Genomic DNA, 27,922 nt, shown 5'->3' with positions numbered 1-27,922 from the left:
TTGTGTATCTTTGTTAAGTCATCCATTCCAAAAATAAGGAAAATAGACGATATTGAAAAATGCCATTTATTGAAGCAATCTTTTAAAACATGGTGCATTCACATTTTAAGTTTGGTAGAATGCATCGAACTCCTTACCCGCCGACTCGCAGGAGGCAAGCAATCACCCCAACAAACAAAATCAACATCGCTACCGACGATTCCACACATTTCTACACTCGTGGCCGCGGATTCTCGTGGCACGTAGTTGGGAGCCCTTAAATGCAAAATTCGCTCAAGGTGGTTTGGCTTCCCAATGGCTCACAAATATTCTAAACCTTGGGCACGGGCTGACCCTCATCGCACGTGGACATCCGATCACCACTGGCCCAAGTGGAAGCGACAGCAGCTGTAAGCGCATCATCCCCCACGGCTCGTGGTCGTGATCCGGCGACTCGGGAGGCAAGGATTGGGCAGCAGAACTGCCGAAACAAACATCCAACTCCACCCGGGGGGAGGGTAGGGGGGGCGAGGTGGGCAGGAGGTGGCAGTACGGCAGGCGTGGTCGTGCCCTCCACCCGGGCAGAGCTTGCCAGCGTAGTTACCCCACGCGGTGTGCGAGTGGGGGGAGCCCGCAAGTGAAACGAGCGCTCCTCGATGGCAATTAGCCCAACACCCTCAGACAAGACCCTCCTGAGAGTGAGTCCCGAGGCTGCTCTCGTCGTGGATGAAGAACACGCAGCCATGGATTAAGGCTTCAGCTGCGTGGAACACGCGAGGCGGGCGGGTTTCAATACATTCAGAGTCGACGGAAAACCGCGCCTAAGCTAATCCCAGCAATTATTATTAAAGGCAAAGAAATAAAATGCATATTTTTTATCCGTGGAACAAAACAATTCTAGTAGCAGTTTTATCAACAATGAGAATGTCTTAAAAAAAATTTGTTCCGAAAGCTCAAGCAGTGGCAACCCAGAATTCAACATTTCCACGCCCCTGCCTAAATCGCCCACGGCACGTGGTACATTCCACACTGAACAGACTCTGTTAAAATCGGAGCAAACCACTCCACTTGGGAGGGGTGAACTGGCACGTAGACAAAGTAAGCTCAGGGTTAGTGGTAACTTTGACACATTGTTCATCCCACAGGCTTTCCCAACAGTTGGGGGTTGACGTCTAAGTCATTAACGACCTTTATTCACAATATATATAGTTCATAATTAACCGAAGACATTTTCCTGCCCCAAGCGTATTGCAAATATGTTACATTTACAGAAATGCGATTATTCTGCCACTTGCCTCTGCGGTTGGGTGAACTCACAATCAGAAGGATGCACGTTCAATTCCTGGTTGAGGATTGAGTCATCATCTCTTCAGGGTCGATAAAAACGGGTACCACTTTACGGGGATGTCAAAGGACAGTGAGATTCCCACCCACTAGATCAGGCGCTGTAAACAGATGAGCACCCACCACCTCATTGCTCATTTCTGCAGGAAATCGTCTTCATAATGATTGTGTGAGCGCAGGGTTAAGTATCACGTAAAATATTACAACTCGCAAGCATCAGTGCATTTCCGAGACCAGTCGAAGCCACCCCTCCAACCAGCGCCCTCTTTACAGTCAACAGCACAAAATATACAAACAAGACCTCGTGAGGCTTCTTAAAGAGGAAGCTTCGAAAGTAAAATGCAACATTGAAATGGATGGTGTCGTGTGGACGTTGGCCTTGTTTAGCACGGCAGGTAGCCAACCGTGCCGATCGGAGGTGAGGCGGGGGAAGGCAACCTGAACACAATGTGGCATTGTTACATTGTAATTAAATAACAGTCTAAGCATCTCACTTCAACTGTGTTTGTGCACGCGTGTGTAGGTGTGTGTGTGGGGAGCGGTAGTGTCGTGGTTAGCACTACGCTGCGCTACGAACCCGGCGACCCGGATTCGATTCCCGCTCACGGCCAACACCGGTGACAATTATCTGAACCGGTCCTGGACCTCCACGAGGTCCACTGGGGAGACAAAGGCGGCCGGGCGTGGTGTTGGCCACACACCCCCTCGTGTGCAGTGCCGGCCTTCATAGGTGCTCGCTAACAGCACTTGCCCCTACAGGCCTGTGAAGGCTATACGGGGGGTCTTTGTGTGTGTGCATGTGGTCGTGATGAGCGGCACTGCTGCGTGACCAACCCAGGCAGGAGTAACCCGCTTTATAGGTTCCCAGCCAGGGCTCGTGGGACTTCAATGAGCACTGTAGTGGGTGCCAGTGTATACTCGTCACCAGTGGGGAGACAAAGGTGGCCAGGAATGGTGCTGGCCACATCACCACCTTCTACACTGTCAGCCCTAATTAGTCTAATAGCACTTGCCCGTATGGTCTAGTGAGGCTTACAAAGAATGCAGTCTTAGTCTTGTGTGTTTGTATGTATATGGACACGTGTGTGTACAAGTGGACTGTCCACTTGTACACACACGTGTTCATATCATCATCTCAGTCAGTCGACCCGTGGCACCTGGGTCTGCCCCGTGACCTCCTGCCAGCAGGCGTTCGACACTTCACGTGGCCTCAAGGTGCACATGGCCTGGCACAAGCGTCGTGGTGACGTCACCGCCACTTGTGTGTATATGTGTGTGTATATTTGTGCGTGTGTAAATGTGTTTGCAGAGACGTCCATAGGGGTGACCGCCCCGGGCCCCTCGCTTTGGGGAGCCCAGCGCTTCGACGTCACGGTGTCAGATGTAATACTTCCAGTTTAGTTTGAAGTGGGATTTGCCCCAGGCCTCTCACCCCCCCCCCCCCCATGGCCGACGCTGTTTACATGCATGTCTACACGTGTGCAAAATTGATCTGATCACTTTGAGGTTTCATAAAAGAACGTTCCAGGAGCACCGCCGGTTTAAAAAAAACACCGAAGCCATATTTGCTCCTTCGGCTGAGAATTCCTCCGAATGCCAAGCGTCCTTATCCGCCCCCTCGATGTCACGGGCGACGCCAATGCCGGCGTTGCTCGGGGCCGTCCGGCACCGACACGGTGGAAGCGGCGCGCCGGGCGAGGGTGGCGACGACGCCGCGGCCGTCGGGACCCTCGCCGGCCGTGCCAGGCTACTTGCAGGCATCACACGACGGTCTCGATGCCCATGAGGCGCTCGAGACGCCGCAGGTTGCTCTTGATGGTGTCATCGTTGGTGATCTCCCGCACACACTCGGTCGGGAACCAGCCCCGCTCGCCGTCGCGCAGCCGCTCGCCCTCGTACCAGCCCGACTCGCCGTCTGGGGCGCCGACGCACGCACGCAGGCACACGCAGGCACACGCATACACGTGAATAAGAATACGCGCATGCACGTGGGTAAGGGTACTCGTAGGGGAGGAGTTGGTCATTGCTGACATTTGCAGGGAGGTGTGGAGTCAGGCGACGGCAAGTGGGGATCAGGAGTCAGTTGGCCACGAGCAGGAAAATAATTCCCCTTCCCCACCCACACGGCTGGCTGCGTCGGTGTGCACGGTCGTGCTGCTGCACGGCTCTCCGCGGTTGTCGGCTCATACCGCGCATCGTTAGACACGATGTCCGTCGTTGAACTCCATGTGCCTGACAAATTCAGAATTCGGTTTCCCGCCGTATGGTGACAATGATAGACAACAATTATAATTTTCAGAAATCGTCAAGTAAATCGATTCGCAAAACACACGGCCGTGGCACCACGGTCCTCGGTGGGGGCCTTGCACCAGGGTCTAGCGCGGGCATGCCGCCGGGCCCCGGCCGCCGTCGCTCCCTCGTGGTGGTGGTGGTGGTGGGGGGGGCGACACTCACTGTCGAGGACCTTCTGGAAGACGATGGCGACGTCGGTGCTCTGCAGGCTCAGCTCGTCGGGATGCTTGGCTCCGTACGTCTTGACGGCCTCCACCTGCGGGCGGCCTGTGTGGGTGGCGTCGCAGTCACAGGGGCGGCGGCGCCGCTCAGGCAAGCGCTCAGAGCCACGGCTCGGACAGAGAGAGAGAGCACGCCCCGGTGGTCGCCGAGACGTGCATCGCCGAACCGGACGTGAGAGGTCAACGGCGATTTTGATATTTTACCGGGTAAGGCCCAATGAGCTCTTTCTTAGAAGCGACGTGGCTATGACAAATGATAGCTCAACGAAGTAGCTCATCACGTGGAAATACTCTAAAAGCGTGGTGACGTTGATTCTAAATGTGGATGGAAAAACCCAGAGTTGTATGTACAAGTACGTTTTTAGTGAGAATAAACAACATTTTTGGATGGATATGAATTAAGGTGGAAGGCTTAATGATGCGCCGACTGTCCGTAGAGAAGCGCAGAGAGACCGATCGCTCGCAGCTATGGTTTCGTGCCTGCGATGGCTACGCATGCCACCCTGCACTTCAGATTCCGAGTTGTGACGATTAATGTAACAACGGAAGAGGGACGGATGAATCGGTGGTGCGTTCTCCGTACTCTCCAGCTCCTTGGTCTTGCGCACGAGATCCGGCTCCTCCTGCCGGCTCTCCCGGATGCCGGTGATCCACCGCGCCCGGTCACTCCTAGTGGGCAGAGGTCACCGGCAAAGCAACGGAGACAGGCAAACACATTCAGAGCGCCGGCTGGCACGCCAAGCGCCGCTGGTGCCGGTCGGCGCCTACGTGAGCAATGACCGTGAGTGGACGCAGATTCACTGCCCAGCTGTGCACAGTAAGTGGCACAGCCAACCAATGGCAACTGGGTCTGTCCCATAACCTCCTGTCAGCGAGCCTTCGACACTTCACGTGGCCTCAAGGTGCACCGGGCCTGGCACAGGCACCGTGGTGACGTATCCGTCACTTGGTGGCGAATGGTGGGTGTTGGTATCGGACGCCTGGAGAGAGGCGAAGCCTGGTTCAGTGTGAGACTCAAGAGCAGGCACCCTCCCCCCTGGGTGTCTCAGTCGTAACACCCTCCCCTCTGCAAGTTAAGATTTGTTCATTTTTACAAAGTGAGCTAGCGAGCGCGTAAATGGGGGGGGGGGGGGGGGGGGGGTGGGTCACGTAGTGAGATTCCCGCTCGGCGAACATCAGCGACGAATATCTGAACCACTCCTGGGTCTCCCCTAGGTCGACTCGGCCTTACAATGAGCACCCGGTATGGTGTGTGTAAAAACGTCGGGAGACTAAGATGGCGGCGGGGGGCGTCGGTGCTGCCACCCCTCCCCACTCCCTCTGTGCCGCGCCGGCCCCGACTGCCGCTCGCTATCAACGTGCCCCCCCGCCCGCCACGAGCGCGGTCCGTCGTGCGCCACTCACAGCAGCTCGGCCACGAACACCAGCTGCACGTGCTCGCCGGCGTGGTTCTCCCTCATCGTCACCGTGAAGAGGTGGTTGGCCGAGCCCTGCCGCCCACCGCCGCCGCCCCCCTCCCCGGCAGACGGCCGCGACCCAACGACCCCGGCTCCTCCCTGACCCTGTGTAGCGAGCTCCTCCCCGCTGATGGCCACCACGTCCACGTTCTTGCGCAGGGCGTAGTCCGTGACGAGGTAGCTCTCGTTGCTGACGGGGGGGGGGGGGGGGGGAGGGATGTGATGAGAGGGGTGGATGCGATGGCAGGCGTTATTTGTTGTTGGGTCAGAATCGCACCGCACTGTCATCACCCAAGAAATTTACATAAATGTTTTTTCATCGCACGCTTTTCATACCGCAAGGTGAAAGGCTACTTCACGCACATGTTCAAGGTAAACATTTCCCACGACAAAAATAATTATGTAGAAAGAACGGAAGCATCAACAAAACAGTAGAATACTCGTAAGATCCCATAATACAGTCACAAATCTAAATCTTTAAGACAGGTCTTGAGCCTCGATTTTAAAATGAGTGAAACACTCGGTCACACAGCCAACAGGCCACTGCGCTATTACAGTCCCAGCCCACGTCCCAATCGTCAATCGACTTCCCGCCCCGGCGAGGCAGTTGAAACAGTGGCCGCGCGAGGTTTCTTAAATCCCACCACCGCCTCAGTTAGGCGACAGGCAGAGCGACACGTGGCGGGGTAAAGTGCGGAGTCTCACGCCCATTTCAAGAAGTCTGGGCCGGTGTGGAAGAGTAGACCAAAATACGCTGCAGAGGAGTTCGCAAGAAGCTCCCTCCGGCAGGGACCCGTCTACGACGTTGTGGAGCTGCGCCAAGGCCCCAACGCTCCTCCCCGCCCTCCCCTCTTGCCTGAATACCGAGGAGCCCCAACGAGGGGAAGCCAGGCAAGGAAATATGACACCGAATTTGCGGGGCAAGTTTAACTGCGGGAGTTCAGCTGGGGGCCGAGCGCTCACCTCTTCTTCTTGGTGACGATGAGGACATCGGTGAAGAGGAAGAGATGCACCAGCTGCTTGTTGTGGCTCTTGCGGAAGATTCTCGACTCCTCCTCGATGGTGGCGAGCTCCCCGCGCTTCAGCAGCCACCGCGACGCGGAAACTAATGGGAACGGCTGCACGGGGAGAGACACGGGGGAAGACGTGGAGAGAGACACGGCGTGAGACGTGGAGAAAGACACGGCGTGAGACGCAGGGAGAGACCCGGGGAGAGACACAGGGGGGAGACGTGGAGAGACTTGGAGAGAGACGCGGGGAGACGTGGGGAGAGACACAGGGGGAGACGTGGAGAGAGACGTGGGGAGAGACACAGGGGGAGACGCGGGGAGAGACGTGGGGAGAGACACAGGGGGAGACGCGGGGAGAGACGTGGGGAGAGACACAGGGGGAGACGCGGGGAGAGACGTGGGGAGAGACACAGGGGGAGACGCGGGGAGAGACGTGGGGAGAGACACAGGGGGAGACGCGGGGAGAGACGTGGGGAGAGACGTGGGGAGAGACACGGCGTGAGACGCAGGGAGAGACGCGGGGAGAGACGCGGGGGGAGACTTGGGGAAAGACGCGGGGAGACGTGCGGTGAGACACGCGGGGAGAGACACAGGGAGAGACGCGGGGAGAGGCGTGGGGAGAGACACAGAGGGAGACGTGGAGAGAGACACGGGGTGAGACGCAGGGAGAGACGCGGGGAGAGACACGGGGAGAGACGCGGGGAGAGACACGGGGAGAGACACGGGGAGAGACGCGGGGAGACGTGCGGTGAGACACGCGGGGAGAGACACGGGGAGACGTGGAGAGCAACATGGGAAGAGACATGCGGAGAGCCGAGGGGAGACAGAGACGCCACAGGAAGGGAGGCAGGGGGGTGCGACACAGGGAGCTCGAGCCCCCCCCCGCCCCCCGAGGGAGAAACGTGGGGGTGGGGGGGGGGGGCTGAATCGTTCCACGTCCGACTGCCGACAGCACGGGCGGCGCAGCGCATCCGGGCGACAGCGCGGCGGCCAACATGTCGTGGGAGATGCCGGCGATGTCGGCAAAATCGTCACCTTGATTTTGAACTCGAGCTGAGTCTGAAGGGTGCACATCATCTCGGTGTGCTCCATCCGCTTGGCTCCATTGTTGCAGTCCCTCACCACCTGCAGCCAGAGACAGACGCGCTCACGTGTCACGTACAGCGGTGTCACGTGGGGCGTACAGCGTTGTCACGTGTCGCGTACAGCGGTGTTACGCGGGGCGGTGAGGGTGTGGTGAGTGTAATGAGTGGGGTCAGGGGTGGTGAGTGTAATGAGTCTCGGTATGGTGAGGGCCTCACCTTGCTCACTGACTTTAGTGCAAGCTTCGCCGTCTCGTACTGGAAGGTGTTCGGCTTGGACTTCTGACAAATCGTCTGCGTCGTGAGAACGTACGAGGGGGAGACGATTATAACAACGACGCCAGCATCAACCCATCTCACCGTGTCTAGCGCTCACCCTTCCCTGCCTGACCCGAACCATACCCCTCTAACCCTTCCCTGTTACCCACAACGCTACCCTGTCTAACCCTGTGCCCTAACTGTAGTAACCTAAAACCAAAATAATTCTACATATCCATCATCAACATTGTGGCCTTAAATTTTTTTTTAAATATATATCTTTTTTTAATATAAATATGTATCATAGGCAACGTTTTGGGCACTGGTCCTTCTGCATCGCACATCTGCCTTTCTGTCCCAGTCTAACCTCCGTCTGACCCCCATCTGACCTCCGTCTGACCTCCGTTTGACCCCAGCCTGACCCCAGCCTGACCCCAACCTGACCCCGCGCTGCTGTGCGGTGTCTCCACGTGCTTCCGTGCGCTCTCTCACGTCCATGAGCAGGGGCAGCCGCGTGATGCGCTGCATGGGCAGGATGAGGAAGGAGATCATGGGCAGCCCCCCACACTCCGGCTTCATCTCAATCTTGCGCAGCGTCTCCTTGAACTGGGGGTTCGAGCTCCTGGGGGCGACAATGGGACAGTGCCTCCTCTTGAGTATAAACAACAATAATTCTTGAACTTAAAAAAAAAAGTCTGCAGCCGTAAAACAAAAGACTTTAGCTGTTCATCCAGCGTGGCCGACTCGCGCGTACGCCATTTGTGAGCGGCAAGAGGGCTTGCAGTGAGTGCACGGTGAGCGAGCGAGTCTGTTGTGAGTGAGTCTGTTGCGAGTGAGTCTGTTGTGAGTGACCCTGTGCTGTAAGCGAGCGAGTTTGCTACGAGCGAGAGAGGCTGCTACGGATGAGCGAGCAGGCGAGTCTCCCTGAGCAGGCGAATCTCCCATAAGGCAACCACCAGGTCTCCTTGAGTGAGCCACCGAGTCTCGCCGAGCGAGGGAGCAAGTGAGTGAGTGAGCGTGCGAGTCTCACCAGAGTTTCTGCAGCGTGCGCTGCTGGTAGGTCTCGTTGGTGCAGTACGTGACGTACGGCTGGAAGTACTGCGCCGCGTACGTCTCCACGATGTCGCTGATGTCCTCGATGACGACGTTGTCCTGGTGGCGCGCCTCCAGCTCGTCGAAGAAGCTGCGACACGCGCAGCACGCACACACACACGCATAGACACACACATACACGCACACACACGCATAGACACACACAAAGACACACACGCACGTATATACACGTGAACACCTGCAGACGCAGCTATATGCACATGCACAAAGACGACAATCCCCTGCACAGCCTTAATGCACTGTCGGGGGCAAGAACTGTTAGCGAGCAGCTATGAAGGTTGGCACGACACACGAGGGGGTGGTTGGCCAGCACCACGCCCGGCCACCTTTGTCTCCCTAGTGGCGATGTTTACACACCGCACCAAGTACTCATTAAAAGCTGAGTCGACCTAGGGGAGGCCCAGAACTGGTTCTGACAATCGTCACTGATGCTGGCCAGTGACGCTAACCACTACACTACCACTCCCCACACACACAGATACACTGACACACCGACACACACGCACAAAAGCACTGACACACACACACGACAGCAACAGCGATGGTGAGTGGGCGCTGAAGGGAGCAATGACACTAGCCCACAGAATATATATATTTTTTTTAATAAGAATATTTATTCATACTGGAGGAATCCGATGAGCTATAAAGCTCTTTTTCACAGAGCTGCAGGGAGAGGCAGCAGGGGTCACTGCAGGCTGGTGGGAACGGCAATCGCGGGTCGCGGGGTCACGGGGTCATGGCACCCCCCCCCCCATCGTCCCTCACGCTCACCTGAGCAGCGCTCGCTCTTGGCGGCTCAGCGAGCGTGACGCCACTGGCTGCAGGCCCGCGGTGCCGCATCGAGTAAAGGAATAATCATGACGTCCCTGCCCAGGACAGGGCACCTGCCCAACCCACTCACCTGCCCACCCGGTTACACGTCAACAGCTTTGCTTGTAGCTACGGGAGGGGCGCGTGGGGGGGGGGGTAGGGGGTGATCACGTGGGTAGGTGTCGCCAAGATGCACTCCGGCGCTGGACCCACAAGTGGGGTGGGTCGATAAAGTCGATGAAGTTAATTTAATCAGCCAAAAGTTGAATCGACGACTTTTGTTTATGTCGATTATTGGTGGCCCCTTCAAAAATGGCGGCCGCCACCACCACGTGCTGTTCCCCGAAGGCAGGAAACCCCCTACAAGCCACGCCTCGAGTGACGCGGCTGAGAAGTTCCGTCTCAAGTTGAGTTTGAGGCGAGAAATTCGGGAGGCCAGGACGAGTCTCGTTCGCAAGAGAGCCCTGGGAGCATCGGTCTGCTGCCAGCAGTGGGCGACGATTGGTGCTGTGTGCACAACCACTCTCACCGTGCCCAACCCTGACCTTACCTTGCCTGACCCTAACCATACCCCGACCCAATTACTCACAACCCTACCCCTGACCCCGTGCCCTAATTGTACTACCCTATACAGTACAATCCCAATTGAGCCCAACTCGTAACCTCCCGTACAGCGGCACGTGTGGTAACGGCGTTGAGACTTCTTTTTTCCCCCAACTTTTTACGTGACCAAATTGAGTCGGTTATCGGTAGCATTGGCGAGTCATCGCCTAATCGAATAGCCCAGCTCGAGATGCCTTGCACGAGGCCTACTCGTCACAGGGAGAGGCAGTCGGCACTTCGTATTTAATGGTTAATCCACCCGCGGTATTAACCGGGGCGGCTGCTGGGATCGAACCGCAAACTTCTGCAACAAACCGACTGTGCAGGCTACACGGAAAAGCTTTGGCCCGAGCGCATAGATGTGCACGCATGCGTGTCTGTGTGTGCATTCCCACGCACGCACAGACAAGACGTCCAATCGGCCGTAAGTCAGTCAGACGTAACCCCATAAACATGACAAACGTTCACTTTTGCGGTCGTGCCGATGCTGCTATGTACGCTCTGGTGTTGATGAAAGTTTTTCAAGTTAGCCGCTGGGTAAATCCCTTAGTGCGCAGACGTAGCCGATAAGCTCGTTTGGTATTCCTCAGCGCACCGCAGTCTCCATTGGCGCCGCTCAACAACGAACTCGCTCCGACTCGTTAGCCTCGTCATCGTCATCGTCTCGAGCCAGTCCTCGACTCCGTCGCACCGGACGATCCCCACGCCCGGCGTCGATCACAATGACAACAGTAAACGCGTCAAGGCTGACGACCACGTTTTCATCAATAATTTTGCTCGCGACATTAACACCGGCACGCTCGGGGCGCGCGTGACGGGCAGAACACGACGCCCCTTCCCCTCCGTGATGTCTTTCGGCCTCAATGCGTAACGATGTCGGTGTGCGCCACTGGGCAAGGACACCGGCATCGCCCGAGATAATCCGCGTGAAAGGCGCCATCTATTTTTGCATCCTCCCATCCCCCCCCCCCCCGCCGCTCTCTCGGTCGGACCGGGACAGGGAGGGGAGACACGCGACTCCAAATTCCAAGGCGGTGTCACGTTTCGAGCGCCAATGCACCCTCTCGCATGGAACAGGGCTCCCAATCCCCGCATGGAAATAATTCATAAAAACTAAAACCCCATCAGGCACTTAATTAACTGTTAAAACTGTAGTTTAATGCGTAGTAGGCTTTCGCGACCAATATCATCCATAAAAAAGGTTTTTTTTGGGGTTAGATTGCTTAAATATATAAATGTGTTGTTAAACTCGCCACCACCCGACACAGCCAATTAGTAAGGTTGGTCACGTAAACAGAGCATGACAATTCGTTACTAGCACAGCACACCGGTTGTGTGTTGGAGAGTAAACTCACTACAATATTTTCAACGTGAGTACCGTGACGTTTCGCTGGTGATTACATCAACCAACATCATCAGGCGACTTGCCAGAATTGTGAAGTCTTATTATTTGACTTAAAGCTTTCGTGACTGCAGGAATTCATATTCTTTGGGTCTTTCAGTAAAGTCACGTAGATAGGTTCAAAGAAAAAAAAACTACGACGATTCGATCATGATGATCATGATGACGACCGCTTGTGTTGCGACCGAAACGAAACGTCGTAGTTTGTGTTATTTACTGTAATTGTCACTTGTTTATTTGGGATATAATAATAATAATAAAACAGAACTTCAACTCGTAATGCGCAGTATGTGCTTGCTCTTGTGGAGAGAGAGTGCAGGGCTATTGACGAACGTGGCGAGTTGTGATGTCTCGTAGGGTCGTAACGGGCGGTTGTAGGTACGGGAAGGCCTCCCAAGCGATGCATGAAGAGTGATCACTGTTGGTGATGTTGATGACGACGGCACTGCTCACCTCCTTGGTGTCATCGATGTGACCACGGCGGTGACCCGAGCCGTTTAGATCTCATGGTGAGGCTGGGCTATTGATTGGCCAGCTGATACAGTACGAGGAGGAATGATCGGAGCGATAACATTTGCGTCTCCAGAGAGACATTTACAGGATTCTAAACTGCATGTTAAGGATTCCATTCAATCACAGATAGTTCCTAACCTGATCATTCCCATAATTCTCACCTAACCCTCGCTCACTCTAACACATGCTCACCCTCACCCTAATCCTCACGCTAACCCTAATCCTGACTCTAACCCTGACTCTCACTGACCCTCATCCTCACTCTGACCCTCACACCGCTCTCACCGCCACCCCCGCCGCCCCCGCCGCCCCCCACCGCCCCCACCGCCCCCACCGCCCCCACCGCCCCCACCACCTCCACCACCTCCACCACCTCCACCACCTCCACCACCGCCCCCACCGCCGCCACCGCCCCCAGCACCCCCACCACCCTCACCACCCCCACCACCTCACCACCTCACCACCTCCACCACCACCGCCCCCACCACCGCCCCCACCACCCAGCCTCCAAAAGGCTTTGAGAACCGCTGCTATCACCCCCCCCCCCAAAATCCTCGCCCGTCAGCCCACCCCTCACCCTCACCACTCACCGCTCCCCACCGAGGGCGAGGGAGCCTCACCGCTTGCTGACGTCGCGGATGTCGGTGACGTTGGAGAAGAGGTGGTGGTGCTCCAGCTTGCTCATCGTCACCTTGAGCTCGCTCGACTCCTTAAAGAGGCCGATCATCACCTCCAGGCTGTGCAGGTACGAGTGCTCCGAGGTGATGATCTCGAAAATCACCTGCGGACGCGGACACGTAAGAGCACACGCTTGTTAGCCCAGGAAAGCCCCGAGTCTCAAGATGTTGTTTCCAGGAGGGTCTTGCCATGCTGTCACAGTGGGGCTGCTACTGCCACTGCTGCTGCTGTGTAATCCCAATGGAGTCATTAGCAGGTCATTTTTTCAGCATGCAGATATTTGGCCAATGCCAGTGATAAGGTGTGACTTCTTTTTTCAATCTATGGGAGCAAAATCCCCCGTGTATAGCCTTAAAAGACTGTTGGGGCAAGTGCTGTTCGCGAGCACCTATGAAGGCTGGCACGGTACATGAGGGGGTGGGTGGCCAGAACCGCACCCAACCACCTTTGTCTCCATAGTGGTGATGCTTTTACACACCGCCCCAGATACCCATTTTAGGCTGAGTCGACCTAGGGGAGGTCCAGGACTGGTCCAGATAATCGTCACTGGAAGTTGGCCGTGTGACCACCCCACCCCTCGTCGCTGTCAGACACGTGACCATCCTGCCACCTCGTCACTGTGAGACACGTGACCACTCCCCCCCCCCACCTCGTCACTGTGAGACACGAGTGTGACCACCCCGCCACTCCATGCTTCGCCTTGCAGAGTGAGGAGTGGGCGAGTGAACAGCAGCAGCAGCAGCTGTGACCACGCGCCCACCGGAGGCGCTCACTTTGCCCGCTTACCTCTTGCCGCTTGCGCTCGTCGGCCGTCAGCTGGTGCAGAACCATGCTGCCTCGCACCTGGCAGAGCAATCGGGGTGGGGGGGGGGGGCACGGCGGGGGAGGGGGGGGCGGTGGTTGGGGGGGGGGCGTGGGGGGATGGAATCACGTGAACTCTCACACGCACGGCGAGGCGTTGCTACAGCGTCAACAAAATAGCAGCGGGGGAGCTCTGTGATGCGTGTGTGCGTGTGCGTGTGCGCGTGTGTGCGTGTGTGCGTGCGTGTGCACGTGTGTGTGCGTGTACACCGCAGCTCGCATCAATGGCGGGTGACGGCTGAACCCGAGAACCCCCCCTAGGTTGGTTTAGCCTTAAACAAGTACCCGGTGCGGTGTGCAAACATTAGCAGCGGGGAGACAAAGGGGGCCAAGGAGTGGCCGCACCACTGTCCCGTGTGCAGTTCCGGCCTTAACAGGCGCTCGCTAACGGCACTTGCCCCAACAGTCGGTGTAGGCTACGAGGGGTATCTTTGTGTGTGTGTGGGTGCATGTGTGTGTGCATGTGTGTGTGTGCATGTGTGTGTGTGCATGTGTGTGTGTGCATGTGTGTGTGTTTCTGTTAGTATGGTGGGGAGCACAGGTGGAGCATCTGCCAGTCATCTCAGTCGGTCAACCCATGACCCCTGGGTCTGTCCAGTGACCTCCTGACAGGGAGCTTTCGACACTTCACGTGATAGCCTCAAAGTGCACCTAGTAAGGCAAGACGCGCTGCGGTGACATCACCGTCACTTTGAGAGCCTGAAGACTCTCCTTCAGGAGGGTCCTGCTACATCGGGATGCTTAGGCAACACCAATTACACAGTGTGCTTGTGTGTGTGTCTTTAGCTGGGGTAAGCCCATACAGAACCCGGGAGAAGCCCATACAAACCCCATCATAAAAAAATATTCTTCATCATCATCACAGCTGTCAGTCATCACAAATGTCACCATAGTGATCAATTCCATCGCCACCAACATCACCATCATCAATCAGTCACAACCATCACACGGTTGTCACCGGCATAGTCAATGCAAATTGTCATCGTCATAACCATCGCTGTAATTTCCACCAACATCGTCATCATCGCCAATGCTGTGATAACTGTCATCACAATCATTTTTAACATTATCTCCTATCATCACAATCATCACCACGAAAAATCAGCATCACCATCACCACATGTCAAAACCATCAGCAAAAATGTCATTATCATCTTCACCATCATCGTCATCATCCTTATCGTCATCATCCTTATCGTCATCATCCTTATTGTCATTATCCTCGTCGCCGTCGTCACAATTGTCCACGTGAGCGCCACCTCTGGTAGCTGGCTCCAGGTGGTGCGGAAGGGCCGGTGTTTGATGATGATCCTGGGATCCAGCGACTCCGGTTCCGCCACCGCCACCGTCTCCGTCTCCACGTCCTCCTCCTCTCCTCCCGCCCGGGGCAGGCCCACACTCTGGAAGCTCCTCTCGGTAGCCTCCTCCGCCTCTTCGGCCTCCACATCCTCCCGCAGCGCGTCGCTCACCAAGAGCCCCTTCTCCGTGAAGTTCTGGTAGAGGCCCGGATCTGCGGAGAAAGGCAACCACTTGGGCCACTGCATCGCCGACAAGAGGCCCCCTAGAACGTCGCCCAGGCCTTGCTGCGGCCCCTCCCCGTCGGCCCCTCCGCCCCCGTCTCGCCCGTCGGTGCCATCGCCGCCGCCGCCGTCGGCGCCGCCGCCACCGCCGTCGGCGCCTCGGCTCGGCGAGAACCCCAGGAGGCTGAGGATGGAGCTCTCGCGAGGTCGCGACCTCGGCCGCCCCCCCAGCAGGGCCGAGTCGGACGCTCGCCTCGCGGCGACCCGCACGCGCGGCGAGGGGGCCCTCGGGGAGCTCATGCTCGCGCTGGCACGGCCATGGCGCGCTGCTGGGTCCCGCACGGCGCTACGACGCCGACTCCGCTCACTCTTGTACTGTCGCTCACTCGCTACTATCGCCGCTTACTGTCGTTCACTCGCCCGCTCAATCACTGCAAGCGCTCGCTCGCATCAACTCTACCGCACACGAGCTACGATCCCTCGCTCGCGACGAGCGCGCGCACGCTCGTGACTATCGCTTCTCCACGGTCGCTCGCTCGCGACGCCGTCTGCCAGCTGGCCTCGGCCGAGAGAAAATTAAATTCCGCCTTTGGCAGCCGCGCGAGAAATATTTGCGGCACGCTTTCGCAACGAGCAAAACACGCCCGGTCGCCAGGGACGGAACTCGTGAAGCGAGCGCAGCGACAATTCGTTTAGGAACAAACGCCGCCGCTAATCAAGTCTCTCGCTCATTCTCATTTAGAGTTCCAATTTTATCACTCTCGATGTTCATTTCTCTCATTTCAATTCGCGATCTCCCGCACACCCCCCATGCCCCATCCTCGTCACCTACACTCTGCACGCGTCCAGGCGAATGACGCAGGTGTGCATGCCCTGGTTAATCGTGGGAAAATCACCTTGGCACTCGTGGGCTAATCACCTTGGCACTCGGCAGCTCGTGTTTCGTTTGTGCGCCGGGATGCCCATTTTGTGCCGCACGCATCAGCGGCGGCAGCAGCGCAGGTACGCGACATGCAGCGGGAGGGGGGGGGGTATTTGTGACCTCTGGTGCTCGTCTCTCGTCCACGTTTTTACGCGTGGGGGGGGGGCGCGTGCGTGCGTGTGGTGTCTGTGTGTGTGTATGGGGTATGAGGGTTATGTATTGTACAGTGGGGAGCGGTAGTATGGTGGTTGGGGCAGTGGGTCAAGAACCCGGCGACCCGAGGTCGATTCCCGCTCACACAAAGGCGGCCAGACGTCGTGCTGACCACTCGCCCCCTTGTTTGCCGCTTTGGCATTCGTAGATGCTCGCTAACAGCACTTGACCCAACAGCCTGCTAAGGTTATAGGGGGGATCTTTGCGTGATTGTCTACATGACTGCGTGAGTGCGTGAGTGCACGTGTGAACACGTGTGCATGCATCGATTTTGTGTGTGTGTACGTGCGCACGAATGTGCGTTTGAGTGCGAGCGTGTTTGCGCGTGGCCATGTTGGTGTGTTGTATGAGCGTGGGAGCGTGTGTGTGCGTGCGTGTACGTGCGTGTACGTGCGTGCATGTGTGAATGCGTGCGTGTGTGCTTGTGCGTCGCTGTACAGTGACTGGGCGTGCGTGAGTGTGCTCGTGAGTGTGAGTGCATCCAGCCCTGTTGGGGTGTTGTTTGTGTTGTTCGTTGTGCAAGCAGAGGCCTGCCCTGATTATCTGGTTCTACTGCCCGGCCAGACCCTCTGGCTACAATGTGTCAATGGTCGGGGTTTTTTTTTTACCCCACAATAATCATATTTCACAGTGCGTTCTTAAAAAGTATGGCATGGGGTGCACGAAGTGAGACAGTGGCTGCTGCTGCTGCTGGCTGTGTGCGACTTTTCGACGGCGAGATCACGCTGCGCTGCGCTGCACGACGCAACATTCAAGACGACGTCCACATCAATGACGGCAACACCAACAATAAAAGACAGACGCCGACAGCGCGGCTACCAAGAGTGCACGTGCAACGATTCTCGCGCTCACGATACGCGACGCGTCGCGAAAGCGTCGATCCCCAAGCGATTTGTAGAAACGACACGGAACGATGACACTCAGAGCACCGCCGTGGACGACGCGGAACCAGCAAGAGGGAGCGAACGAGACGGACAGTACCCACTTAGAGGGTACTAAACGGGGCAGTGGGAAGCGCGTGTCATCGAGTCGAATCGCGACCCCTCAATCACGACAATTCATCAAAGCCCGATGGGGCAGAACTCACCGATCGTTACGGCTATCAAAAATTATCTATGCCTCGAATTTCCTGGCTGGCTGCTGGCTGGGCTCCTTTCTACCCCAACAGTCACCGTTGGTATTGGCTGCTGCGGGGCCGTTGCCACCGAATCTAGCTGGGTAACTGGCTACAGGCGATTTCCCGTCGAACAAATCAACATCGAGTTGATACTGCGAAGAGGTGGTGAGACATACAGAAGACTGAGCACGGCTAAATTGCTCTACCTTTTCAATTTGTGCTCATATGAATGCAACCTCCCACCAGAGTATTCTTTGTAATCCTATATAATAAAAATAAAACAACCTCACAATACATATTATCTTGGCATATTATTATTATGTTAAGAAAATGCAGACAACTCTGAGTGCTCCGAGTACAGGAGGACTGTGAGAAGAGCACAAACCTCACAGCTGGCTCTTATTTCCCGTTGCACAGCAACCAATTCTCTTCTCGTAACATTCAACATAACCATAAACGACACCATCATAATCATCATGTCACATCGGGTACAATTAACACTCACGCCTACACAACCGCAATGTATCATACTCAACAACCACAGCAGCGAGGATCAGCAATGAGGTGTAGGACGTGGTGATGTGCTACAGAGGGCATCACTCCCACGCTATCCATTCTGAGTATTCTAACTCACTTTCAGTTCAAATACGTATGGCTCATGAGATGGTCGCGTGGCGCGCCTATACCTTCGGCTCGGTTACAACGTCCCCGCTACCGCCACCGACACAATCACAGCACCAGCATCGACACGAGTGCGTGCGTGCGTGCGAGTGCGTGACCGGCGAAGCACGATAAATGAATGAATGAATGGGAAAGTCGCTTACTTTTGTCGAAGGTGTTTCTCCTCCTCAGGGGTCGGTCCATGATCTGGAATCCCTGCGGCACAGGGCAGGATGGCACGACGGAGCCGCGGTGAGTGGGCGGGTGGCACGGACGCCCGCCAGGCGCCACCCGCACAGCAGCGATGCTGCTAACGAGCGACCGATCGCCGGGCCGGTCGCATATTCAAAATCGGCCGTATGCACGTATGTTGAACTTCTTTCGCACCGTACATAGCCAACCGTGGTAAGCGGAGGTTCCGAACACATGCTCGCGATGACGTTGAGAGCAACAGGAACATACGAATGAGAACAGGCACGGGTCGAAGACAACACTTTGTTAGTAGTCCTCGGCAAGGTAAGGTAATTTACCCTTTTTACCGGGTAAAAGGGTAAAGGGTAGGGTAAAGGTAGCGCGGAAGAATTACCCGGTAAATACCTTGTTTACCGACTACCTTGTTTACTGCTCGCTAAAAGCTTCATGGCGCAGTCCATGGCCTCCATTTAAAATTGGAATCATCGAGAGTATTCTGTATGAATAAAGCGCTCTGCCTAGCGTTTACGTGTTATAAGCCTTTCTCATGTGTAGTACCCCAGTAATTACCCTGTAATCGGGTAATTTGTATGGGGTAAGGGTAAAAGGTAGGGTAAAGGTAGGCTCGTTGTTTTTACCTTTGACCTGACCTGCTAAAGGGCAAAAGGTAAGGGTAGAGTGATTGTATGCGGTAAGGGTAAAAGGTAGGGTAAAGGTAGGCTCGTTGTTTTTACCTTTGACCTTACCTTGGCCGAGGCCGATCTGTTAGCGAGCAGGGGCTTGGGCAGGGCTCGGCTAGAAGGCCAGAAGGGCCGATGACCGACAGTCGAGACTGACGGCAGCCACGGTAAGAAACGCTCTCGAGGAGCCCTCCACGGCGCGGAGACGGGAGCAACGTAACCCTCTCGCGGCCCACATCACCGCTGCCCCTCGGCCTCTCACCTTGACCTTGCCGCGGGTTTTGGTCGTCGCCACCGTGACCGCCGTCGCGGCGGCCGGCTGCTCCTCCTCGGACAGGGCCTCGAGCGGGCCCTTGCCGCCGGGCCTGGCACCGCCGCGGCGGCCGCGGCCCTCGATCACGTCGCTGAAGTCGACGGCGCGGCGGTACGACTGGGCGCGCAGCCCCCGCGACAGCCCCGGCCCAAACCCGTCGACGTCGTCGTCGCCTCCCGCGTCGGGCTTCCCCTCCGACTCCTCCTCGGGCTCGTCGTGCTCCCCGCGATCGTCGTCCCTGCCCCGCTCCACCACCGCCACCTCCTCTCTCCTGTCCCTCACGCCGCCCGCAACCCGGACGTTGCCAGAGCCCGCGTGCCCCCCGTGCCCCGCCTGCCCGGCCTGCCCCCCGTGCCCCACCTGTCCCGTCCACCCCGCTGCCGACCCGCCGGAGTTCACCGGAAACTGCACTGCCACCGTGGCCCTGTGGCCCCTCGGGACGAGCGGTTTGAGCGCGGGCACCCCCTTCTTGGAGAAGGCCGACGCGGAGGAGGCCGACCTCCCCTTCTTGGCGGCCGTGGCCGTGGCGACGGCGGCGGTGGCGGTCGCCAGCGACTTGGGGATCATCTGCTGGCTGCCCGTCCGGCGCGTGCACGTCTCGCTGAAGGTGCTGAGCGTCACCCTGACGCTGCGCTCTTCTCCGCCGCCATCATCACTGGCTCCGGAGCCACCGGGGGGCGACGTGGGTGACGAGGGCGACGAGAGCGACGAGAGCGACGAGAGCGACGAGGTGATGCTGCAGCGCTCGAGACGGCCTGCCAGCTCCTCGCCGGGCTCCGCACGGCGGTCGTTGTGGCCGTGCGGAGGACCGCTCCTCGGCTCCATGTGGGTCGGTGGGTCAATGAGTGGGTGGTGGGTGTGGTGTCAGTGGGTGGGTGGGTGGGGTGGGTGGGTGGGTAGCGAGCGCTGGTGGACGACGGGAGGAGGGGAGAGGGGTGCGTGCCGAGTGGCGTCAGTGGTCACAGGGCTCCAACGTTGTTCCACAGTTTCGATTCCCGCTGCAGTTCTCCAGAGACTATTTGCAGTCCGTGGGGGGTTACCAAAGCTGGAAAGGTGAAGTGAAAGACCGTGTGACACCAGGAAACGTTGGACGCTCCGAGCGCAAAATAAGATCCTCCGAGCGTCGCTCAACGAAGGGCGTTTAGGCAGAGGACGTCACGGAATGTATCTGCAACAGAGGAGGAGATTTCACATCAGCGGAATGAGCGAGCGATCAATGAGGCTCACTGTGCGCCGTGGTGGAACATCGTGGATGATGAATAACAAACAGACAGGAAGTACATTTCTCCTACAGGGAGTCAAGTCCATTTAAAATGAAGATTTTTTCCATCCATCAGCCTATTAGCCTTCCAGACCAATGTTTTGAAGCATTAATCGTTCAAGCAGGTAAACTGCGCAAAGCTTACTTGGGCCGGTAGTCGGGTTTGAGCAGCGCACGTCTCAGACAGGTCTCCTCACAGCGCTATTATCATCGACGGCGTCAAATCGTTCCGTTCCTGCGATTTGACGCCGACGTTCCGAAAAGCAAATTTTCCAAAATGGGTAGACTCCGAAGTAACTGCGCTTTTTGCGCCGCGTAACATTTACGCGGCGCAACGTTGTTGAGTTTCAAAGCTGGCGACCGTAGTCGGTGGACAGCAAAGACGCGTGTCACTCGACGCGGAGAGACCGGCTTTCTGTCTCTTTCAAACAAACTTTCACGGATGGATTTTCTGTCGAAGCCCCCTCCCCACTGTCAAACCTGTGCTCGGTGGGGAGGGTCGCTCATTCTCCTCTGCTGCTCCCACAGTCTCGCTTCCCCCAGCTCCCTGCCCCCCCCGCCCCCTGCCATGTTCACGGGCCGGTCCAAGTCCTGCCTCTCCTCCTTTGCCTACGACTGGCGGCCTCTCTCGCTCCCTCGCTCCATAAAACACCACCGGCACGTTGTCTCGACAGCGTCATCCCAAGTCGTGGCCACAGGAAGACACCGCAAGGGAGCCACATTGTTACTGTGTTAAAGTTGCAACACACGCACACAGATATAATTTGTTTAAATGATACCAACAACCTGCACCTTACCTCGCCAGCTGCCTTCCCCAGACTGACTGGGTCAAGCGGCGCGGTGCGTCTTTACAGCAATAGTTACGATTGACATCCGTGGTGCGTGCCGCGGGGACTAGGTCGTCATAAAACTCCGCGTTTTACCACAAACACTCATCCTGGGTGTCGCCCCACAGATGCGTCGCCTCTGTAAAACCTCGCTCGGGCGAGGGTTGTTTTAGTTGTAGCTCCCCCCACCAGCCCACCACGCGTGCGATTAGCTGGTACGTCAGCAGCAGAACACACACACACACGAAAGATCCCCCATATAGCCTTTAGCAGACTGTGTTGCTGCTATTGCTGAAGGCCTGCACAGCACACGAGGGGCTGGGTGGCCAGCACCACGCCTGCCCAGCCGCCTCCCCAGCGGTGACGTTTGCACACCGCACCAGGTACACATTTGAGGCCGAGTCGACTTAGGGGAGGCCCAGAATCGGTTCAGATGATCGTCGCTGTGTGTCTGTGTCTGTGTAGTGGGGAGCGGTAGTATAGTGGTTAGCGCTACGAACCTGGCGACCCGGGTTCGATTCCCGCTCACGGCCAACACCAGTAACGATTATTTGAACCGGTCCTGGGCCTCCCCTAGGTCGACTCAGCCTCAAATGATTACCCGGTGCAATGTGTAAAAATCGCCACTGGGGAGACAAAGGCGGCCGGGCGTAGTGCTGGCCACCCACCCCTTCGTGTGCCGTGCTGGTCTTCATAGGTGCTCGCTAACAGCACTTATGCAAAACACTAGTCGATCATCGCTATAAAACCCCCACTTGGGGACGAGCCGTCTGTTTTCATCGCTTCCGACAGCCATCGGTTCTCACCTGCTCACACTTCCACACGGTCGCGTAGCTACCGAGTGACGCGCACGCTCTCGGACCGCTCGTCTCGAGCGAGCCCAGGGCGAGAGCCGCTATGAGTCGAGACCCGCCTCCCCTTTGTGTCAACAAGCAAGTGCCAAAGTCGCCCTCCCGGCCGTACACAGCCCAACACTCACACAGAGAGGGCCTCCTTCCTACACGGGAAGCTCGACGCGAAAAAGTATCAAAGCAAGTCAGAGAAAGTCACGCTAAACAAAGCGACCGATCGCATTCCACTTGTAGTCATCAACTAAATGTAAACGTGCAGCTTCCCCTGTCAATCCACTGCTGGATGAGGCAACCCCCCTCCTTCCATTCCGTGCAGGTTTGATTTGGCCATACTTCACCACCCTGGTCAGTGTGGGTTGGTGTAGGACTGTAGGTGAAGGCAGGGGGCACAGCAGTGGGATCATAGCAGTGAAGTACAACGGTGGATGTTGCTGCTGCTGCCCTCTGCTGCTCAGGGCCCACAAAGCTAAGCAGGCTCAAGCCTGGGTACAGCTTGGGTGGGCGACTTGCATGCATAGCGGGTGCGATTGGCTAAGGTCCGTAGTCCCCGTGCGGTGAACTCCGAGCCCACTTTGCCGTGACTCAAGAGAAACATCGAGATTGTGCAACAATTCCGAGGCGGACTTCCCAGCACCAGTCACCTGGGCGTGTTTATAGGGCTCTCAAATTCAACCAAAGTGCCTCTGCGCTAAAAGTGGACTCACGGACAGCCGAAACAAACGTGGTGCGCCACCCGTCTCCAATGGTGGACATTCCACATTCATCTGGTGAATACCCGTCTCTCCGTCTCTCCGTAGTGGGGGGATGGGTCTTCACTACTGTCGTGTTGTTGTACCGTTTGTTTTAACGTTCTTACCCACCCCTACTGAACATCTGTGAAAAAGAGCTTAATAGGTCATCAGATTCCTTCAGTGTGAATACCTTTTCTGATACTGAAATATTCTCATTCTCCACAGGACAACACCAGGCATGAGGAGTGGCAGCTGCTTCTTTTTTACCGACTGTGAAAGAGCTGATATAGGCCGAGCTGAATCATGACCGGAATGTAAACTGATAACCTTGTGTGCGATACTACAGTGGAGCTCTCTGACGAATGTACAAGTTAACCGAGTAGTACAGTGCAGTACAAATAATAATATAAAAACAACCCCAGGGTAATAAAGTTGTCGGGGGAGGGCCGCGCCAGGGAAAAACAATGCAGGGTCAAAAGGTCACCGCTGTCCGTCCACGTTCCTCTGATTAAAGTCACGCGGAGCTCAGCGCTGTGATGAGCCACTCCCCGTGTTCAGCCACATCGCGTGAAGAAATGAGCCGAGGCCGTGACGCTCACCGCGAGTGACGAACACGCCGGGGAACGCTTCACAAACAAGCGATGGGCCCCCTCTTTTGAAGGCGACGCAACCGCTCCCAAAATATCCCTTCCCGCTTGCAAAAGAGCCGGCATGGCTCACCGCCGTCGTGATCGTCATCAGCCTGGGTCTATCCGCTGCTGGACCCAAGGCCTCCCCGACACCGTCCCTGGCAGGCCAGCGCCGTGAGCGTCAATCTCATTCCCGTGCACGAGCTCATGTCACCGCTCCGTCCACGTGGTGGGGGCTGTCCTCATGGACGCGGTCTCTCCTCCGACTGCCATTCCATCACCAGCCTCGTCTATTGGCCATCATACCATCTACCAATGATCTTTCCTGCCCAAGTCCATTTACATTGATTTATGATCAATATGACGTCTCGGAAGCGAGCTTGTTTCCTGATCCGTGTGCTCCCTTAGCTCTCTCTCTCTCTCTCCCTGTGGGAAAGTCCAAGCGTGCTCCCCTCCACACGTGCTTTGTGCACTTTTCAGACTTTGTTGCATTTGTCTTTGTCAACCGAGTGGCAGCAGAAGAATGTATCAAGGGCACCCCTCCTCCCCCCCAATGTATTTAGGTGCCCCCCAAAATTGATCGGTGTGTCTCTCTTCATGTCCTCTGTGCGTCTTTTTCCCGTTTATGTTGCCATGTTCTGCTCATCTCTCTTTCGCCACTGGGGAGACAAAGGCGGCCGGGCGTGGTGCTGGTCAACGACCCCCTCGTGTGCCGTGCCGGCCTTCACAGGTGCTCGCTAACAGCACTTGCCCCAACAGTCTGCTAAGGCTATTCGGGGGATCTTAGTGTTTGTTTTTGTGTTCGTGCGTTCCCGTGAGTCTGTGCTTGACCCTCTTCATGTCAGTCTCTGTGTCCGTTAATTGATCTCTCCATCACTCTGTCCATTCCCACGTCTCTCTGCATGCCTCTCTCCTACCCGGGTTCTCCGGTTTGTCCCTCCACATTTAGAAACGCGCGTTTCGAGTTCAGCCTACGGCCGCTACACCTTCACACGCGTCAAGCCACTTTGTTGAACTATCACTTGTGGCCAGGTCGCTTCCGAAAGAGCTCCTTAGCTCAGTGGGACTTGCCTGGTGAAATGTAAAATAAAATAGTTTCGTTTCGTTGTACCCACCCATTCAAGACGGGGCATTTCTGAATGACAGCGAAGCCGCCACACGAGAGAATCACTCCATCAACTCTGGTTTGCAAGCAGAACGTCTCCGACTGTCACCGGCTCGCTGCCCCTGCGTGTCCACGCGTCTCGCTGCCCCTGCGTGTCCACGCGTCTCGCAGCCTCCATCTCTGATTGCAGGCGCGTGTCGCTGCTGTGTACGGAGCCTGCCACACAGCGGTGGCTACGCGACACTCACCATACGCTCATTGGACACTCACCACTCGCCTGACAGCAAGATACTGACCAGGCACTATCCCACTCACCTGACCCTCATAACACACTCACCAGGCACTCACCGCTCACCTTTACACGACGGACTTGAGCATGGCGACTCACCACACGCTCGTGATACGTCACCACTCAGCAGACGCTGGTCCACTCAGATGAGACTCACCAATCACCCACACACTCACCAGGCCCTGCTATAGCACAATCCCAGTGGCATAGTAGAATGTAACACAGCACCCAGGACTTGTACAACAAGAACACAACGACCAAACGCGTGGAACACGACCCAGCATCCCACAGCAGTGGAAAGTAGTAACCCCTTCAACAAACCTCACCGCACTTTGATCATGAAACCCAAGGCGGACCATTCAATCGTTATTTTGTAAATAGCAGGACAGTGGTAACAATAACAATACGGTAGTCGTGCGTTTAACTCCCAAAAGCCTTTACCGAGTCTCAAGCACGCCTCTCTAAGGATGGTCACGCTACAGCGGGACTTGTTTAGCCGAGCCCAGACTTGTTTGGTTGGCTTCTTGTGGGATGAAAGCCGGGATAACGCTCAAAGCGCCGCACAGATAGACTCAGGAATCCATTGCCAAACTGCCATCTACTGGCCACCGTAATCTACTAACTCGTTACGTGAATCAATCACAGCCGCAGTGTTGTTGTTGTTATCATGTACGACACGTGCAAGCCTGTGGTGTCACTCCACTGCTGCGTGTGGGTCTCCCCACGTCGTGGCCAGTCCGCGTTGGTAAAAGCAGATAAGTGGCAGCATAGAAGTGGCGTCCAACAGACGACGGTGTTCTTGCTTTCTAACACAATGTCCACATTCATGTGGCGGGGGTCCGTATATCCGTAAGATGGCCGCCATTGACTTGCTTCCCAGAGTGGGCATCTGTGAAAAAGAGCTTCATAGCTCATCCGATTCCTCCAAGTATCAATACATTTTCTGATTTTACCGACCCTGGAGGGGGTGATGGGCCAAGTGAAACCCATCACTCAGACACAAGCACGCTCGTAGTTCCTGAAAGTTTGAACCCAGTCGCTCGGTTTCGGTTTGCGTGGTCACGGCACTTAAATAAAGTGTTTAAAGTACAGCGGGCATAGAGTTGCACATATATCGTGATCATCGGCCAAGGTCAGTCCACCGCTGGATGAAGGCCTGATCCCCAAGTCGTGTGTGTGTGTAGAGAGAGCACACGCTGCTAAAGAGTCAAATGCTGCAACAGGCACCTGACAGAGAACCCATTAATCGTGACGTCTCCCAACAGCAGCAAGGAAGAAGGGGATTAGGATAATCAGAGGGGATCCTGAGCTCTGCGCGGATCATCACGTGCTTTAGTTTAAAGCGATGTAAGTCGTCTCGATGTTGCATAAAGAAGGGCTTTTGCCCGAAACGTCGTCTATATTTCTCTTTACCAGGCCCCCCGCACACACACAGTTATTATTCTTATTCTACTGTATATCTGATTAAGTAATTGGAATGTGCTGAGTTTGTGTTGTTGGTGTGGTAAGAGTTAAAGGCGCGCGCGCGGCCCTGCAATTGTTCGCTCACGCCGGGGGGGGTTAAAGCCCCCCCCCCCCCCACCACCGTCGGTTTGACTGCCGCGCCGGGAGAACGAGAATCGAAGCGGCGACCCTCTGCATCGCAAGTCGATGCGTGGCCCCCCACCCCCGTAACATACCTCTGGGGTTCGTGGTGTCCACAGCCTGTCGGCACAGGTCCGCGAGCGCTCGATCTGAAGTGGCTAGGCGATGATCATCGGCCAGCACACGCTGCTTGCTGCCGGCAACGGGGGGGGTGGGGGGAGGCAAATGAAACAAAGTTTTGTCCTTCAAACCCCTCCGTCTCTCTCTCGTCCTCCTTCCAACCACCCTCATCGACCGGGCACGGCGCACGGCACGGCGATTCCGGGAGGAGTTGTGGGCGAGAGGCCGGTGTAGGAGGGAGGCAGCAGGGGGGGAGGTGGGAGGGTGAATCGTCAGGAAGTGATCGGGCGACACGCACGGTCTCTCGATGCCGCACGACGACCTTCGCCTGCTGGTGAAAGAATGCGTGGATCATGGCGCCTTGGACCACAGCTGCGTGTCGTTACAGGGCCACCTGGTGGCACAGGTGTGACCAAGCACCTGGCGGCACGGGTACGACTTTGCACCTAGCGGCACAGGTGCGACCCTACACCTGGTGGCGCAGGTGCGACCTTGGACGCGTTCATTGGTGCAGCGCGTGTTTTGAAAACCACGTGTTCAGAGACGGGACATAAGAGGATAGCAGCCGTGGCTGGGAACCGAGCTCAGGGTGGCCCAGGTACATAGTGATCACGATGATCATGATTTGTGTTTGAGACAGAGCTGTCGCATCTGCCAGTCATCTCAGTCAGTCACCTGCCAGCAGCGAGCCCTTCCGCAAAGTGCACCTGGCCTGGCACAGGCGTCGTGGAGACGTCACCGCCACTTGGTGGTGAAGGGCGCCAGCGGTTGTTGTTGTTGTTGTGTGTCCTGTACGCCGAGCCGCTTCAGAGCTCTCGACGTCTCAATCTCAACAACGTTTGGCAGGGCACCCCCAGTGGCAGCTGTCCCTGTGTGGCACAAGGGGACTCAGCACCCGTGCTATGAATAAGCGCCATTGCTTGACACATCGCTGATTGTATATTATAATATTAATATTTTAAGGCTACAGTGTTATTGATGACTGTGTTGTATATGTACATTAGCCCTCTGAAATATATACACATTAACCCGTTAATGTTGTTTTAAATCCACGAATTAATATCGCTTAAGAGTCAAACATTCATTGTCAATGGACTCTTTTTTAAATTCGAGTGACGCCACGGGAGCTACAGCGTGCACTGCGAAGGGGCACGGCGCCTACTGGCAATACGCCTGCAGCATTAACCAGGGAGGCCCGTGCCACGAACCGCAAGCCTCGAACTACAGACAACCTGTGCACTACCGCTCCTCCACGTCATGTTATGGTAATTTTCCACTTTCACGC

General features: G+C 56.3%; 1 protein-coding gene across 2 annotated transcripts; it reads right to left on the bottom strand.

Moving 5' to 3' along the window:
• Nucleotides 1–52: 52 nt before the first annotated feature.
• Nucleotides 53–27,043, bottom strand: LOC144730659 (rho guanine nucleotide exchange factor 16-like). Of its 2 annotated transcripts, none has more exons than XM_078611320.1 (15): nucleotides 26,613–27,043; nucleotides 19,190–20,408; nucleotides 18,220–18,271; nucleotides 14,883–15,133; nucleotides 13,549–13,605; nucleotides 12,705–12,865; nucleotides 8,674–8,826; nucleotides 8,136–8,265; nucleotides 7,605–7,679; nucleotides 7,339–7,428; nucleotides 6,257–6,411; nucleotides 5,241–5,483; nucleotides 4,420–4,505; nucleotides 3,778–3,882; nucleotides 53–3,238 (listed from the first exon to the last, which is right to left on the bottom strand). In XM_078611320.1, the coding sequence occupies exons 2-15, from the start codon at nucleotides 20,063–20,065 to the stop codon at nucleotides 3,084–3,086; spliced, it is 2,589 nt and encodes an 862-aa protein (XP_078467446.1). In that variant the 5' UTR covers nucleotides 20,066–20,408; nucleotides 26,613–27,043; the 3' UTR covers nucleotides 53–3,083. The 2 variants fall into 2 exon arrangements, with proteins under 2 accessions (XP_078467446.1, XP_078467447.1); XM_078611321.1 differs by lacking the exon at nucleotides 26,613–27,043 and adding an exon at nucleotides 20,982–21,868.
• Nucleotides 27,044–27,922: the final 879 nt, after the last annotated feature.

The sequence above is a fragment of the Lampetra planeri genome, chromosome 36, assembly GCF_965212315.1.
Source record: "Lampetra planeri chromosome 36, kcLamPlan1.2.h2, whole genome shotgun sequence".
NCBI classification, from domain to species: domain Eukaryota; kingdom Metazoa; phylum Chordata; class Hyperoartia; order Petromyzontiformes; family Petromyzontidae; genus Lampetra; species Lampetra planeri.
Note: the sequence above shows the minus strand (reverse complement) of the source record. Positions and strands in the feature narration are given on the sequence as shown.

Coding starts and splice junctions, on each gene's coding strand:
- LOC144730659 (XM_078611320.1), bottom strand. CDS start 20,065: ATGGAGCCGAGGAGCGGTCCTCCGCACGGCCACAACGACCGCCGTGCG. Junction 8,266..8,673: donor CGCACGCTGCAGAAACTCTG/GTGAGACTCGCA, acceptor TGTCGCCCCCAG/GAGCTCGAACCCCCAGTTCA. Junction 7,429..7,604: donor CACTAAAGTCAGTGAGCAAG/GTGAGGCCCTCA, acceptor CTCTGGCTGCAG/GTGGTGAGGGACTGCAACAA.